Source organism: Vicia villosa, linkage group LG6 (genome assembly GCF_029867415.1).
Source record: "Vicia villosa cultivar HV-30 ecotype Madison, WI linkage group LG6, Vvil1.0, whole genome shotgun sequence".
Lineage (NCBI taxonomy): Eukaryota > Viridiplantae > Streptophyta > Magnoliopsida > Fabales > Fabaceae > Vicia > Vicia villosa.
Genome location: NC_081185.1, coordinates 144,493,034 through 144,508,565, shown reverse-complemented (window position 1 = coordinate 144,508,565; position 15,532 = coordinate 144,493,034). Strand labels below are relative to the sequence as shown.

At 40.5% G+C, this 15,532-nt stretch overlaps 1 protein-coding gene across 1 annotated transcript; it reads left to right on the top strand.

Moving 5' to 3' along the window:
- The first annotated feature begins 259 nt into the window (after window positions 1–259).
- Window positions 260–3,822, top strand: LOC131612636 (putative disease resistance protein RGA3). Its single transcript, XM_058884397.1, has 2 exons — window positions 260–3,066; window positions 3,197–3,822. The coding sequence occupies exon 1, from the start codon at window positions 472–474 to the stop codon at window positions 3,046–3,048; it is 2,577 nt and encodes an 858-aa protein (XP_058740380.1). The 5' UTR covers window positions 260–471; the 3' UTR covers window positions 3,049–3,066; window positions 3,197–3,822.
- The last annotated feature ends 11,710 nt before the right edge of the window (window positions 3,823–15,532 follow it).

Sequence of the window (15,532 nt, the reverse complement as noted above, 5' to 3'; positions counted from 1 at the left end):
TGCTACCCAAAGAGGCTATCTACGTTCACTTATCGTCAAAGAGACTATTTTTGAAACAAATTAAAAGAAAGTGAAACAAATATCCAAAGTGTATTTCAGTCTAAATTACTAGTAAGGAAAGAAGAAGACAGACAGAAGGAAGATGGAAAGCACAGAGGAAAAGATGAAGAAAGTTCTGCGTGACAGAGAGAGATAAAAAGTCTAAATTAAAAAGAAAAGTTAAAATTGGATCAAGTTTTCTAGTCTTTGTTCACACGTCATAAAATAAGTGCCAAAATAAAACCATAGAAAAAGACCACCATTGACTTGAGATTCATAATACAAGTTACGATATATAGAGTTGGAGATCAATTATGTCTATAATAATATACCGAGAAAGATCTTCTAAAAAAAAGTTCTCTAACCATAAACTATTACTTATAGTTTCAACAAAACCAGTAGTCTTGGGATATTGAGATTAGTATAGTGATTATGGTGTCATTGCTCTTCGACTTGGCAGAGACACTGATAGCAAAGGTTGCTTCTCGGGCATGTGAAGAAGCATTTCAGGTGCTGTGTGTATATTCTGATATTCTACGGTTCACACAGACTATTTCATACATCAAATCTGTGCTGATGGATGCTGAACAAAAGCCGAAAAATTTCGAGCAGGAGAATTGGCTGTGGCAGGTAGCAAACGTCCTCATAGATGCGGAAAATTTGCTTGATGAAGTTGAGTTTCAAAACCTAAGAAAGAAAGCGATCAAAGCTAATGTTAGCATGATGATAACCAAGGTATATCTATACCACTTATTCTCATGTTCTAATCCAATTGCTTTTCGATTTAGAGTGGCTCGAAAAATTAATGAAATCAACAGGCGGTTAGACAACATTGCAGCTAATAGGAATAAGTTTGGTTTTCAGACAATTGAAACTCACAATGACACACGTATAGCGCACAGGGGAGAAATGACATACTCCCGTGTGATTAATTCAGAAGTGATTGGAAGAGAACATGATAAAGAAAAGATTGTCAAGCTTTTGGCTCAACATGACAATAATGATAAAAATCTCTCTGTTATTCCCATTGCGGGGCTTGGCGGGGTTGGAAAGACCACTCTTGCAAAGTTTGTGTTTAATGATGACAAGATAAGTGAGTGTTTCTCATCCAAGATGTGGGTGTGTGTTTCAGGAAGCTTTGACATTAAAGAAGTGATTATTAAGATCATCAATTCTGCTAATGACTCTGCTAAAGTGGATGTTCCTGCTTACCAACAAAATTATAGAGATTTAGATATCGAGCAACTGCAAAATCATCTTACAAACAAACTTAATGGTCAAAAGTTTCTACTTGTCCTAGACGACGTGTGGAATGAAGATCGTGTTCAATGGACCGAGGTGAGGGATTTACTACAAGTGGGTGCTCTAGGAAGTAAAATCTTAATTACTACACGCAGTCACTCGATTGCTTCCATGATGGGAACCGTTTCCTCGCATAGTTTAGAAGGTCTTTCTCTTGAAGATTCATTGTCTATATTTGTCAAATGGGCCTTTAAAGAAGGAGAAGCAATGAGGTATCCACATTTGGTAAATATTGGAAGGGAAATTGTGAAAAAATGTGGTGGGATTCCCTTGGCAGTGAGAACAGTAGGAAGTTTACTTTTTTCAAAATATGAGACAGCCGAGTATTGGGAAAATGTGAGAGACAACGAAATTTGGAATTCACCAGATACAGTTGGGATTTTACCATCACTTAAGTTAAGCTATGATCAAATGCCATCTGCTCTGAAGAAATGCTTTGCTTTGTTCTCCATTTACCCATATGGTCATGCATTTGATAGTTTTCATGTAACATCACTATGGAGAGCACTTGGTTATCTTCCAGCTCCAAACAGAAATCAAAATCAAACATTGAAATATAGTGCCAACCAATATTTGTTTGAACTGTTGTCAATATCTTTTCTTCAAGATTTTGTCGACTATGGAATTGGTTTCACTTTCAAAATGCATGATTTGGTGCATGATTTGGCAAAGTATGTTGCAAGGAAGGACTTTGTGTCAGCTAATCCCTATTTCAAGCATTGGTCTTGGACTGAAAACACAGGGTTTCAAAAAAATCCCTTCCAAAATTTAAAATTTGCAAAGAGCATACTATTTCCTATTGCTGAAGTTGGACCAAACAGTAAAGCTCTCTTGAATAGACGCATATCAACATGTAAACACCTACGGTTTTTTGATTTAAGCTATTCTACGTATGAGACCTTGCCTTGGGCCATTGGGAAGCTGGTGCTTTTAAGATATCTCAGTCTTGAGAATAATAAAAAGATTAAGAGACTTCCAGATTCTATTTGCAGCCTCCAGAGCTTAGAAATATTGATACTTAGTGGCTGCACAGAACTTGAGACACTTCCTAAAGGCTTAGAAAACTTGATCAATCTCCAACATTTGGAGATAACAACAAAGCAGCATGTTTTGCCAGAGGATGAGATTGCAAACTTGAGGTCTCTTCACACTCTCAGAATCGAGTTTTGCAGCAATCTAGAGTCATTATTTGCAAGGATAAAACTCTCAACTCTCAAAGTATTGTGTATTGCTAATTGTAGTGCTCTAAAGTCTTTGCCACTTGATATTGAACATTTTCCTGCATTAGAGACATTGCTAGTGGACAACTGTGACATGTTGGAACTTTCAGAGGGACATGAGGAACAAAACTCCAGCTTGAGATTGAAGGTTCTAGTTATTGTTTCTATGCTGCAGTTGGTGATCTTTCCTCATTGGCTTCAAGGGTCCTTGAATACATTACAATACTTGTCAATTTCAAGCTGCAACAATCTTGTGGCACTTCCACAGTGGCTGTCAGATATGAACAGCCTGAAAACACTATATATCATAGGCTGTCCTAATATAATGTCTCTCCCTAATGACTTTCATCGCCTCGTCAACCTTGAACGAGTAGAAATCGATGGTCATCTTGAATTGCTTATAAAACCTCAGCTGGAAATTGGAGAGTCATCTCGCCCACACAATGCCGCAGATGAACCAGACGAAGTGGTAGAAGAATTGGAATAAGAGCATATAAGGCTTGGGGTAAGAAAAGCTTTATCATGGCAGATAAACATTGAAGTTTTGTTTTTTGTATCTTTTCACTTTTCAATAATGTTGTTATTGATGACTTAATATGACTTTATGTTTTTTTTTTTGCATTAATGTTTTGTAGTGTACAATTGGAGCAAGGAATGGTTATATCCCTATTTGAAGAGAAGGGGGCAGTTAAATAAAAAGCGTGCAATAGAAGATTAAATGATTATCCGCAAAAGCACCTCTTTTAATATTTTTTGGTGATGGAAACTTGTGCAATTCTCTTTGTAATTCTATGACTGGAACCTTTTCAGCCTAAGTATGTGATTTAGTGTGTATTGTTTGTTAAGTTAATAGTAAGATGCATGAAATCAATGTAGTGATTAATTAGGTTGTTGTTTCAGTTTGCAAAATGTTATACAGTGATCAGAAATCAAGAATCTGAATGTGTTTGTAATACAAAGTACTGGTTTTTCTAAAGCAGTAAGGCTTCTTAGGTACTTTTTTATTTATTTATTCAGATCTTGATACATCTTTATCATACTGGGATGAATACTTAGTTTGCTTTTATGAACTTCTTCTAGGATGGATCTTCGCAACTCTATATCATCCGAAACACAAACTCTTCCATGGCATCCTAAAATATTATCTAAGCCCAACTTATATTTAGGAGTCTTTCCTGCTCCTACCAGTTTCTTCTTCTTTTTGCATTATTTCATCAATCTGTTGGAGGGTCTTGATCTCGCTCATCAACTCATTTTGAACTGTAATTATACCTCAATGTACACTACCGATTGAGGAATCCTCCTTTAAGTTCAAGTCACGGAATTTCTCTAATAATTCCAGTTCTTTCACTGCCACAATCGAGAGATGAACTTGTTTTCTGTTCAACATTTGCCAGTTGCCACTACATTCACCTTTTCTGGGCTGTGAGATATTGGATCGAACTTTAGTATGGTCGAAGGGTAGCTTCTTGGTTCGACAGGATTAAGCATGAAGTCGAAGGTTGTTCACATACTTGTGTCGAAGATGCTAGGGTTGTTAGCATGTTAAATTAGGTTTTAGTGTTTAAACCCTAATTTGTTAAGTTAGCTTGTTTATTAAGTTGGCTTGTGTAATGGGCCTTGTGGAAAAAGCCCATTAGTTAGTATGTTAGGTTTTATTATAAATAGCATACTAGTCTCTCATCATTGCTAAGCTACAAATTCTAATTTAGGGTGAGAGAGGTTATTTGTTATTCTTGTAAACTTGTAATCTTGTTTTAAGAGAAAGTAAAAGAATAGCAGTTATAACCGATTCTTGTGTTCTTCTCATCTTCCCTAATTCCTATTATATTTTGTTCTTGACATCGTTTTTCACAACAAATTGGTGCGGTGAGTGTGGAGAAGATGCCTTCAACAAAGTATGAGATTGAAAAGTTCACCGGAGTGAATGATTTCGGTCTGTGGCGCTTGAAGATGAAAGCCCTACTGGTTCAGCAGGGTTGTTTGGAAGCGTTGAAGGGAGAGGCAGCCATGAATGCTGCATTAACGGCAGTGGAGAAGACAAATATGATCGAGAAAGCACACAGCGCAATTCTATTGAGCCTTGGTGATAAGGTTCTACGACAGGTATCAAAGGAGACGACGACATCAGGGTTATGGGCGAAACTTGAAAGTTTGTATATGACCAAATCGCTGGTAAATCGACTCTACCTAAAGCAGGCTTTGTATTCATTCAAGATTATTGAAGACAAAGTGTTGGCTGAGCAGTTGGATATGTTCAATAAGCTGATTCTTGATCTTGAAAATATTGATGTGAAGATCGATGATGAAGATCAAGCGCTGTTACTATTGTGCGCTTTGCCTCGATCACATGCTCACTTCAAAGAAACTCTCTCGTATGGAAGGGAGTCCCTGACCTTTGAAGAAGTTCAATCAGCCATATATTCAAAGGACCTGAACGAACGAAAGGAGCATAAACCTTCGACTGTTGGTGAAGGTTTGGCCGTCAAAGGAAAACTCTTATGAAAGGATGGTAAGTTTGACAAGAAGAAGGGCAAAAGCCAGTCGAAGTCCTACAGTGGCGAAGCATCTGGCATTCGATGCTATCATTGTAAGAAGGAAGGTCACACAAGAAAGGTGTGCCCTGAACGCCTGAAAGATCATGGAGGTAAGGATAATGGCAACGCTGCCATTGTTCAAGATGATTTCGAATCATCCGATGTTCTTGTGGTTTCAAGCAGTGACTCTAGGAAGGAGTGGATTATGGATTCAGGTTGCACTTGGCACATGACTCCAAACAAAGACTTGTTCGAGGAATTATGTGATCAAGATAGTGGATCAGTAGTGCTGGGAAACAACAAGGCTTGCAAGATTGCATTGGATCTGTGAGGTTCAAGCTCCATGATGAGTCAATAAGGTTGTTGACTGAAGTCAAGTATGTTCCTGATTTGAAGAGAAATTTGCTTTCTCTTGGTGAATTCGACAAGAAAGGATATGTTTTCCAAGGAGAGAAAAGTATCTTAAAAGTCATGAAGGGGTCGAAGGAAGTCTTGAGAGGCGTGAAGAAATAAGGCTTGTATACCCTTGAGGCTGAAGTTGTAAGTGGTTCGACAAATGTTGCATCCACGAAATCATTGTCGAAGATAGAAATCTGGCACATGAGATTGGGCCATGTCAGTGAACGGGGTCTGGTCGAATTAGGGAAACAAAATCTGCTTGGTGGAGACAAAGTCAAAAAGTTGAAGTTTTGTGAACCCTGTGTACTTGGAAAATCTTGCAGAGTGAAGTTCAACAAAGGCAAACAAAGAACACATGGATCCCTTGACTACATCCATGCTGATCTTTGGGGACCTGCAAGGTGTGCATCACATTCTGGGGCAAGGTATTTCCTATCCATAGTAGATGATTATTCCAGAAAATTATGGGTATTAATTCAGAAGACTAAGGATGAAACTTTTGACAATTTCAAAAGTTGGAAGACTCTGGTCGAAAATCAGACTGGCAGGAAGGTCAAGAGGTTGAGAACCGATAATGGCCTTGAATTTTTCAAGGAAGCGTTCGACAGTTTTTGTGCTGACTCTGGTATTGCAAGGCACAGAACTACTGCAGGTACTCCACAGCAAAATGGTTTGGCTGAAAGGTTTAACCAAACTATTTTGGAGAGAGTCAGATGCATGTTGACTATTGCGGAGTTAAAGAAGGTGTTCTAGGCTGAGGCTGTTTCGACAACAACATATCTGATAAACAGATGTCCTTCGACAGTGTTAGATGTAAAGACACCTGAAGAAGTTTGGTCGGGACATCCACCAGATCTCGACAAACTGAGAGTATTTGGCTGCGTAGCCTATGCTCACATTAGGCAAGACAAGGTCGAACCTAGAGCTCTGAAATGCATGTTCATGGGATACCCTGAAGGAGTCAAAGCTTAAAGGCTATGGTGCCTAGAGCCAGGTCACAGGAGGTGTATCACCAGTCGAGATGTAGTTTTCCATGAAGCTGAAATGGCTTTCAATAAAACTGATGATGATGGTCGAAGTGCAGAAGAGCTGGAACAGGTAGAGATTCCTGTTGAGGTGGAGCATGTTGATGTTGAATTGCATATCCTTGATGAAGTCGAAGAAGAAGCAGAAGATGCTGAGGAAATTAAGGAAACTGTCGATGACTACCTATTGTCAAGAGATAGGTCGAGAAGAGCCATCAAGCCACCTCAGAGACTTGGATATGCAGATCTTATAGCTTATGCATTAATCTCTGCAAGTGAGGTTCTAGACGAAGAACCTAGAGACTACAAGGAAGTTATGAGGAGTCGGAATAAGACTGAATGGCTGAAGGCCATGGATGATGAGATGAAATCTCTTCATGATAATCATACTTGGGAACTGATCAAGAAACCTGCTGAGGCAAGATACAAGGCAAGGTTAGTTGCAAGGGGTTTCACTCAGAAAGAAGGTGTCGACTTCAATGATGTGTTTTCTCTTGTTGTGAAGCATAGGTCCATTCGAATGTTGCTTGCCATGGTGGCACTGTTCGACTTTGAACTGGAACAGATGGATGTGAAGACTGCGTTCTTGTATGGTGATCTAGATGAAACAACCCTGATGAGGAAACCTGAAGGGTATGTCGAAAAGGGGAAGGAAGAATATGTGTGCAAATTGAAGAGATCTTTATATGGGCTGAAACAATCTCCTCGACAGTGGAATAGGAGATTCGGCAAGTTCATGGCACGCATAAGTTTCATTAGAAGTCAGTTCGACCATTGTGTTTACTTTCGATTTCGACCTCGTAATTCATTTGTTATTTTGTTGCTTTATGTGGACGATATTCTCATAGCAAGCAACAATGTCGAAGATGTGATAGGGTGAAGGCTGAACTCAATAAGGAGTTCGATATGAAGGATCTGGGAGCTGCTTCCAGGATTCTTGGAATTGACATTCGAAGAGATAGAAATAAGTCGAAGTTATGCTTATCTCTAGAGGCATATCTACGGAAGATTCTCGAAAAGTTTGGTATGTCGAATTTGAAGCCAGTTGTGACTCCAACAAACCCTCAATTCAAGTTGAGTATTGATCAGTGTCCCAGTACTGATGTCGAAAGAGCCTATATGAATAGCATCCCATATGCTAATATAGTTGGTTCTTTGATGTATGCTATGGTCTGTACTAGACCCAACATAGCATATGCAGTAAGTCTTGTAAGCAGGTACATGGCGAACCTTGGAAAGGCTCACTGGCAAGCATTGAAGTGGATTTTAAGGTACATAAATGGGTCTCTAAACAGAGTCCTAATTTATGGTGGAGCCTTGGGTGAAGATAGTAAAGCAGAAATTGAAGGATATGTCGACTCTGATTATGCAGGTTGTATGGATTCTAGAAAATCTATTTCCGGATATGTTTTCACTATGTTTGGCACTGCAATTAGTTGGAAAGCAACACTTCAGAAGGTTGTTGCTCTATCAACCACTGAAGCGGAGTATATTGCCCTAACTGAAGCTGTGAAAGAAGCATTGTGGCTTGAAGGTTTTGCGAAGGAGATGAAACTTCAAGGTCGAGGTATCACTGTTAAATGTGATAGTCAGAGTGCAATACACCTGTCGAAGAATTCAGCCTATCATGAGCGAACTAAGCACATTGATGTGAGGCTGCATTTTGTCAGAGAAATAATCGAGCATGGAGAAGTCCAAGTGCTGAAGGTTTCGACTGAAGACAATGATGCTTATATGATCACCAAGACATTGTCGAGTTGCAAGTTTTTCCACTGTATGCAGTTGATAAAGCTGCATGAAGAAAGCTAGTTTGTTCCCTTGACGTTGTAGAGTTAGGTCCAAGGTGGAGATTTGTGAGACATTGGATCGAACTCTAGTATGGTCGAAGGGTAGCTTCTTGGTTCGAGAGGATTAAGCATGAAGTCGGAGGTTGTTCACATGCTTGTGTCGAAGATGCTAGGGTTGTTAGCATGTTAAATTAGGTTTTAGTGTTTAAACCCTAATTTGTTAAGTTAGCTTGTTTATTAAGTTGGCTTGTGTAATGGGCCTTGTGGAAAAAGCCCATTAATTAGTATGTTAGGTTTTATTATAAATAACATACTAGTCTCTCATCATTGCTAAGCTGCAAATCCTAATTTAGGGTGAGAGAGGTTATTTGTTATTCTTGTAAACTTGTAATCTTATTTTAAGAGAAAGTAAAAGAATAGCAGTTATAACCGATTCTTGTGTTCTTCTCATCTTCCCTAATTCCTATTATATTTTGTTCTTGACATCGTTTTTCACAACATGGGCAATATTGTAAGATATATGAAGTCAAAGTCCTTATCAAACCTAACATGAAGATAAAGCCACAATTCCTTACTTCCTTAAACTCCATAAAATTAGTGTTTCTCCAAGCATAAACAAATAATCTGATATGCTTTTTTTATCATCATTATCACTACTCCAGTCCTACGTGGTAGGACTGAGTCAGCAAGTGACTCTCGTTCTAGTTAGACAGAGCGTAAGATTCGGAAAGAACTATATGAAACTCAATTCTCTTATGAAGGAATGTTATATGTACACTGATAAAAGCTACACCATATATACACTGTATCAAATGAATAAAGATTTTGTGAATGATTTGAATTAAAATTATATATATATATATATATATATATATATATATATATTTATAAATTTAATAAAACAGTATTAAAATATGGTGTAGATGTTAGTTTGAGGGTAAAAATATCAATTCTCTTATCAATATATAGAAATATGAGAAATGTTAGGAACACTCTCTTTTCAACACTCTTTCAAACACTCACTCTCTTATTGGTTGAAACATGTGTAAGACCTACAACTTTATGTGGGATCTATTTTCAAAGTTAGAGACTCATACATGTTTCAACCAATAAGAAAGTGGGTGTTTGAGAGAGTGTTGAAAAAAGAGTGTTGTTATCTCTCCTCTATAGTATATTAGTAATATGTACTACCAAAGAAAACACATGTGTTTATTCAAAAAACAATCCAAACACGTATCTATTAAACTAGTGTTCATGAATAATCATTAATCATGACTTTAGTATGTGGAATTGGGAGTGATTGTTTAAAAGGATTGCTTTAGAGTGTATTTTGGATGAAGCATTTTAATAAGGTAGTATAATGTTTTGAGGAAATTTAAAATGATTTGTACACAATTTATTGTTTGGATACAAAAATGAAGAATTTTTAAAATGATGGAAATTTATGGAGTATTTTATTTAAGTTAAATTTAATCATTTTGAAATCACACCAAAAACCAAAGAATTTGAAATTCCTTCATACTCCATAAAATGTATTTGTTACTACTATTTCTTCAAATTTTACAAATTGATCATCATATTTTCCAAAATTACAAAATTGAACCTAATTTTTTAAAAAAAATTGCAAATTGGTCCTTAATAATTTTTAAAATTTATAATTTGGTCCTTCAAATTTTTAAAAATTGCATTTTGGTCCCTACTTTTCAAATTTTTAATTTGATCTAAAAAAATTATATTTTATTAAAAATGACCCCAAAAATCTAATAATGAATTACCTTAATACTTCATCCAAACAAAATAATTTAAAATCAATGGGTTTCAATTAAATCATTTGAATTGTTTTGAATTTTAAATTTCTTTAAAATTTCCAATTACCTCATCCAAACACACTCTTAGGCTTTGTTTGGATTGATGGAATCGGATGGAGCGGAGCGGAATGGAAAGGAATAAAATGACATTTCGTTGTTTGGATAATTTAAAAACGGATGGAGCGGAGCGAAAATGAGTGGTATGGATTCTGTTCTAGACTGGGCCAAGATTCGGCCCAGTCTACTTTCGGTCCAATTGGACTTGGAGGCCCAAATCATCCCTAAGCCCATGAGGAGCAAACACTGCTCGGCTCCTTGAAGACCCAACGACATTAAAGGCACTGCAGCGAATGCTCGGCATGTGATGCTCCCCGCGAGCGTCCTATCTGACGAGGACGTCCCTCCTCGTCTAGACTCAGGCTTACCGGGCACGCTCCCAGCGAGCGTCCCTTCCACCGAGGACCCTCTTCCTCGTGGCCTTATGCCAAGGAACCTCCTCCTCGTAGAGTTACTTCACATCCAACCCCCAGAATAATACGGAGTCCACGTAGTCCCTTAAAGACCGTGTCTCCTGTGAAATTCAGAGTGGTTGACCAGGACGGAGACCACGTAATCACCTCTGATAGTTCAGTCCAGGAATCCTGGCAGTCTCCTAATTGGGCTTGGGTATCCAGTCTAATAGCAAGATCTTGGCCCAGCGCAGGGGACTATAAATACCCTCTGTCACTAGAGGGTCAGGTATTTATTCTTCTCTAACCTTTACCTTGTACTTGCGCTCTGTTGCTCGTCTTCTCACTTTGGCATCGGAGTACCTTGCAGGTACACCCCCCAGTTCATAGAAGATCCAAACCCTTGCAGGCCTTGAAGATCCATCTGATCAAGTAAGATCAGTGGCGCCGTCTGTGGGAATCTAGCTTCCCCATCTTTAGCAAACAAAGATCAAAGAAAATTCATCCTGCGATCATCATGGCCGGCAATAACAACAACAATCGAGGTCCTGATCCCTTCAAAGTCGACCCTCTCATCCATGTTGCCACGGCTGACGGACAAACCCGAACCAGACGTGAAGGACAACAACCCGGGAATGACGGGCAAAGTCGAAACAGGCGTGAAGGACAACAACCCACTGTTGACGGGCAGAGAAAACCGAGACAGGAAGTATCTCAACCCGCTCGAAATGAGCAGGTTCAAACCTGTGACAACGAGGCCGACTCTAGAGACGGGCATACCGCTTCCTCCTCCGCTCACACTTCTCAAGGACACGGAGCCCAGCATGAGCGCAACTATGAGCAAGTCGACATTCCCATCCCTGAAAATGAAGATCCTACCGCCGGTCTCCTGCTCGCTGCCCTCAACAAAACCAACCGTCTCATCCAACAGCAGAGTGAACGGATTGACAATCTGGAAAAAAGACAACGATTGCGATTTCCCCCACGGAGACACAATCGATCACGTTCCCCCTCGTCCTCGCGCTCTCAGCCGAGGAGATATCGTCGGCGGAGATCACGCAAGCTTTCTCCTCGGCACCGAAGATCCCGCACTATCTCTCCTCGAAGAAAGAATTCTCCAAACCAAGGATCTAAGAGGGCGGAATCCAGAAGCATCTCCCCCGAGCAAAGACATCGGGGCCCCACCAAAACCTCTGAGAAGGGCCGCGAATGATCCCCTACCGAGGATAACTGCCACTCTACAAGAAAAACACACGGGAAGCGTCAGCAAAGCCTCCTTCGGCAGAAACGCCGCAACCGGGAAAAAAACTCCACCTCCCCGAGACCAAGCGACGAGGAGGACTTTCGCAGCCCCTTGTCAGAAGAAATCAGAAGAGCATGTCTCCCCAAGGGAATGGAGAAACCCCCCACTCTGGATCTCTATGACGGAACCACAGATCCAGATGATCATATCCGAATCATCGAAGTTGTCATGGAATACCATGTTGTTCGACGCTCCATCAAATGTCGGATTTTCCCAACAACACTCAGGAAGGGAGCAATGACTTGGTACAGGAATCTCCCTCCAAACTCCATCCACTCCTGGACAGAGCTGAAAACCCTATTTACCAATCACTTCACAGCCTCCCGTCGGCAGCGAAAGTCTAAAGCCACACTCGAGTCCATAATCCAAGGAGCCAACGAGCCTCTCTGAGAGTACCTCGATAGATTCAACAAAGAAGCCGTCCATATACAAACGACGAATCATATGAAGAGGTACCTCCTCAAACGAGGACTCCTCCCCGGAAGCGACTTCAAAAAAGCTATCGAGATCGAGAAAGTACACACCATGGACGCCCTCCTCCTCAAGGCTCAGGCTTATATTGCCTACGAAGAAAGTGAGGCGGCTGCTAAGAAAGGGTCAAGAAGCTACGACGCCGCCCGCAACTCTGGCCAAGACTATTCCCTTTCCCGTCGGGGCAACGAAAGAAGAAAGGATGACAGGCCCCGGGACGCAAAGGACCAAAGAGGATCGATTGGTCGTTTCACCGACTACACCCCATTGAACGCTTCACGCGAGCGTATTCTGGCCGAATGCAAGAGCATTGAATTCAAAAACTCTAATGTTCTACCCCCGAAGCCAAACCCCACCCGCACGGGGACCGACAAATCAAAGTATTGCAAGTACCACAAGAGCCATGGGCGCCTTACCGAGGAGTGCATCCACCTCAAAGATGCCATCGAGACCTTGATCAAATAAGGTCACCTCTCAAAGTACACGAAGAAGGGAGAGGCTCCCTAGAGAGAAAACCAAGGGAATTCTGACAGGGACAATTCACCGGATCCCGGCCCATTACAAGTCGCTCTATCCGTCACCCGACCAGAGGATTTCCTGCCGTCTGAAGGGGTTACTACCGCTCTAAGCCATTAGGAAAAATTCCCAACCGCAATGGTCATCTCCAACGGAGGAGACCTGGGCTCTCTCACAATCAGCTTGGTGTAAAGGAAGTTTGACGAGTTAATCAGCGCCAACTCAGACCTCGGCCCAACCCTACGAAAGTTTAAAGGCAAGTCGGAACCGATAACTTTCTACCTCGAGGAACTGCCTGGAGGCGCCCCAAATGCTACCATCCATCTACTTGTCCGAGCAAGGATGGCTAATTTCGACGTCCCAAGGATCCTAGTCGACGAGGGTAGTTCGGTCGACATTATGTACTCCCAACTCTTCAAGACCCTCCAACTTGACGACTCCCACCTTACTCCCTATGTAGGCTCTGATCTACAAAGTTTCAACGGAACCACCACCAAACCTTGGGGCTACGTCGAGCTGATCGTCACTCTCGGCGAGGGAGAAGCATCTAGACAGGTCAAGACACGGTTCTTAGTTATCATCTGTTCGTCGCTCTATAAGTGCATCATCGATTGACCCACCTTGGCCGAGCTCACGGTCGTCCCCTCGACTGTCCATCTCAAAATGAAGTTCTATACGAAAAGAGGACGGGTGATCACCCTCAACGCCGACATCGAAGCGGCCAGAAGAATCTTCGACGCTTCAATGAAAGGACTGTAGCAGATCGTCCCCTACAAGAAGCCGTGGGTCGAAGACAATCCAGCCGAAGAGGACCAACAACCCTTAGCCAATGTCAGTTCGGTCGACCTCGACGCTCGCTTCACCAAAGAAGAATTGAAGAGCGGGGAAAAGCCACAGCTATGAGCTACAAATCCCATCCGACCAGTCCCAGACGGAGACTTCGAGCTCATTCCACTGGGCGATAATCCCGACAAAGCGGTGAAGATAGCAAAAGGACTCCCAGATCTATCGAGGAAGCAACTCGTAGCACGCCTTCGAGCAAATGCTGACATGTTCGCCTGGAGTGCAGCTGAGATGCCCGGACTCGACCCCGAGGTCGCCTGCCACCATCTGACCATTAATCCGACCGTTAGGGCAGTAGTACAACGTAGGCGTAGGCAGTCTCCCGAGAAAGGGGAGGCTGCCGAAAAAGCTGTAAAAGATCTCCTAGAGGCAAATTTTATTTCCGAGGCCAAGTATTCAACTTGGCTCTCAAACGTTGTACTTGTCAAAAAATCTAATGGAAAATGGAGGATGTGTGTTGATTATACCGATCTTAATAGGGCTCGTCCCAAAGATGCTTATCCTTTACCTAACATCGATAGACTGGTCGACAACTCGTTTGACTATAAACTGTTGTCTTTTATGGATGCTTATTCAGGTTACAACCAAATCAATATTTTTATATAATTTAATATTATTTGTATCATTTTAAAGTTAATATCTTATCATTTATTTTTAAGTTAATATTTTATATAATAAAGTTTGAATACATCAAATTAAAAATATTGGTTATAGTATTAAATTTGTTGATAATTAATCTAAATTTTATCAATTTATTTTTAAAAAGAAACTTAATAATATTTTGGCTTAAATGCAACTTTAGTCCCCCTATTTAGTTAATTTTTTGATTTTGATCCCCCCACTTTCAAAACCACCATTTTAGTCCCTATTTTAAGTTTTCAGCTTGGAATTAGTCCCCCAGCCAATTTGGTGTATAATTCAAGTGACGTGGCGTGATGTTATATGAGCTGGCATTTTGAAACAAAATCCACGTCATTTTCCTCCATTAAAATCACTAATATAATATTATAATAAAATATTAATTATGGGAATTGTTTTTCCCAATTAAATTTAATTAGAAATTAGGGTTTTCTCATAATCCATTCATTACTCTGAAATTTGCCAAGAACCATAAACACAATGAAGAGAGGAACAACGAAGAACCCTAAGCTGCTGCGAAGTGAAATTGTCTGAAGTCATTTCACATTGTTCGTCTCGTTTTCATTTTCTAAAGTCACGGCGAAGAACCCTAAGCCTCTGCGTTTACTGAACTCACACTGTTCGTTTCATCAGTTGAAGAAATGGCGACCCCAAGCTTCGTTTCTAGGTAACTCTTGGTTCGTCATTTTCATTAAGCCATTCAGTCTTTTGAGATTATTGTTTGATTTGCTTATCTTGTGCTCCCAGATTGTGGTTTGGTTTGATGTTTCTATGTTGTGGTCCCTAATGTTATGGTCCCCTAATTGTGTTTCTATGTTTAGGGTTTCATTTGTTTATGATGTGGTTCAAATTCTGAATTGTTTATGATGTGGTCCAGATTCTGATTTGTTTATGATGTGGTCCAAATTCTGATTTGTTTATGATGTGGTCCCAGATTATGTGGTCCCATATTCTGATTAGTTTATGTTATTTGGTTTATAAAGTGTTGAAAGTGTCATGTGAGTTTCTCGTGTTCTGTCGCAGGCCATCCAAAAGTCAATACATGAGACTCCGAATACATCATCGGGGACGTTTTGTCGAAAACCCAGTGAAGCTATATGTTGGTGAGCTTATTACTGAGATGGATTGGGACTGGGATGTGGACTACTTGTCTTATATGCAAATTGAAGAATTGATCAAGGCTAAGGGGTATTT

Excerpts from the sequence above, each read along its gene's own strand:
- LOC131612636 (XM_058884397.1), top strand. The coding sequence starts at position 472 with ATGGTGTCATTGCTCTTCGACTTGGCAGAGACACTGATAGCAAAGGTT.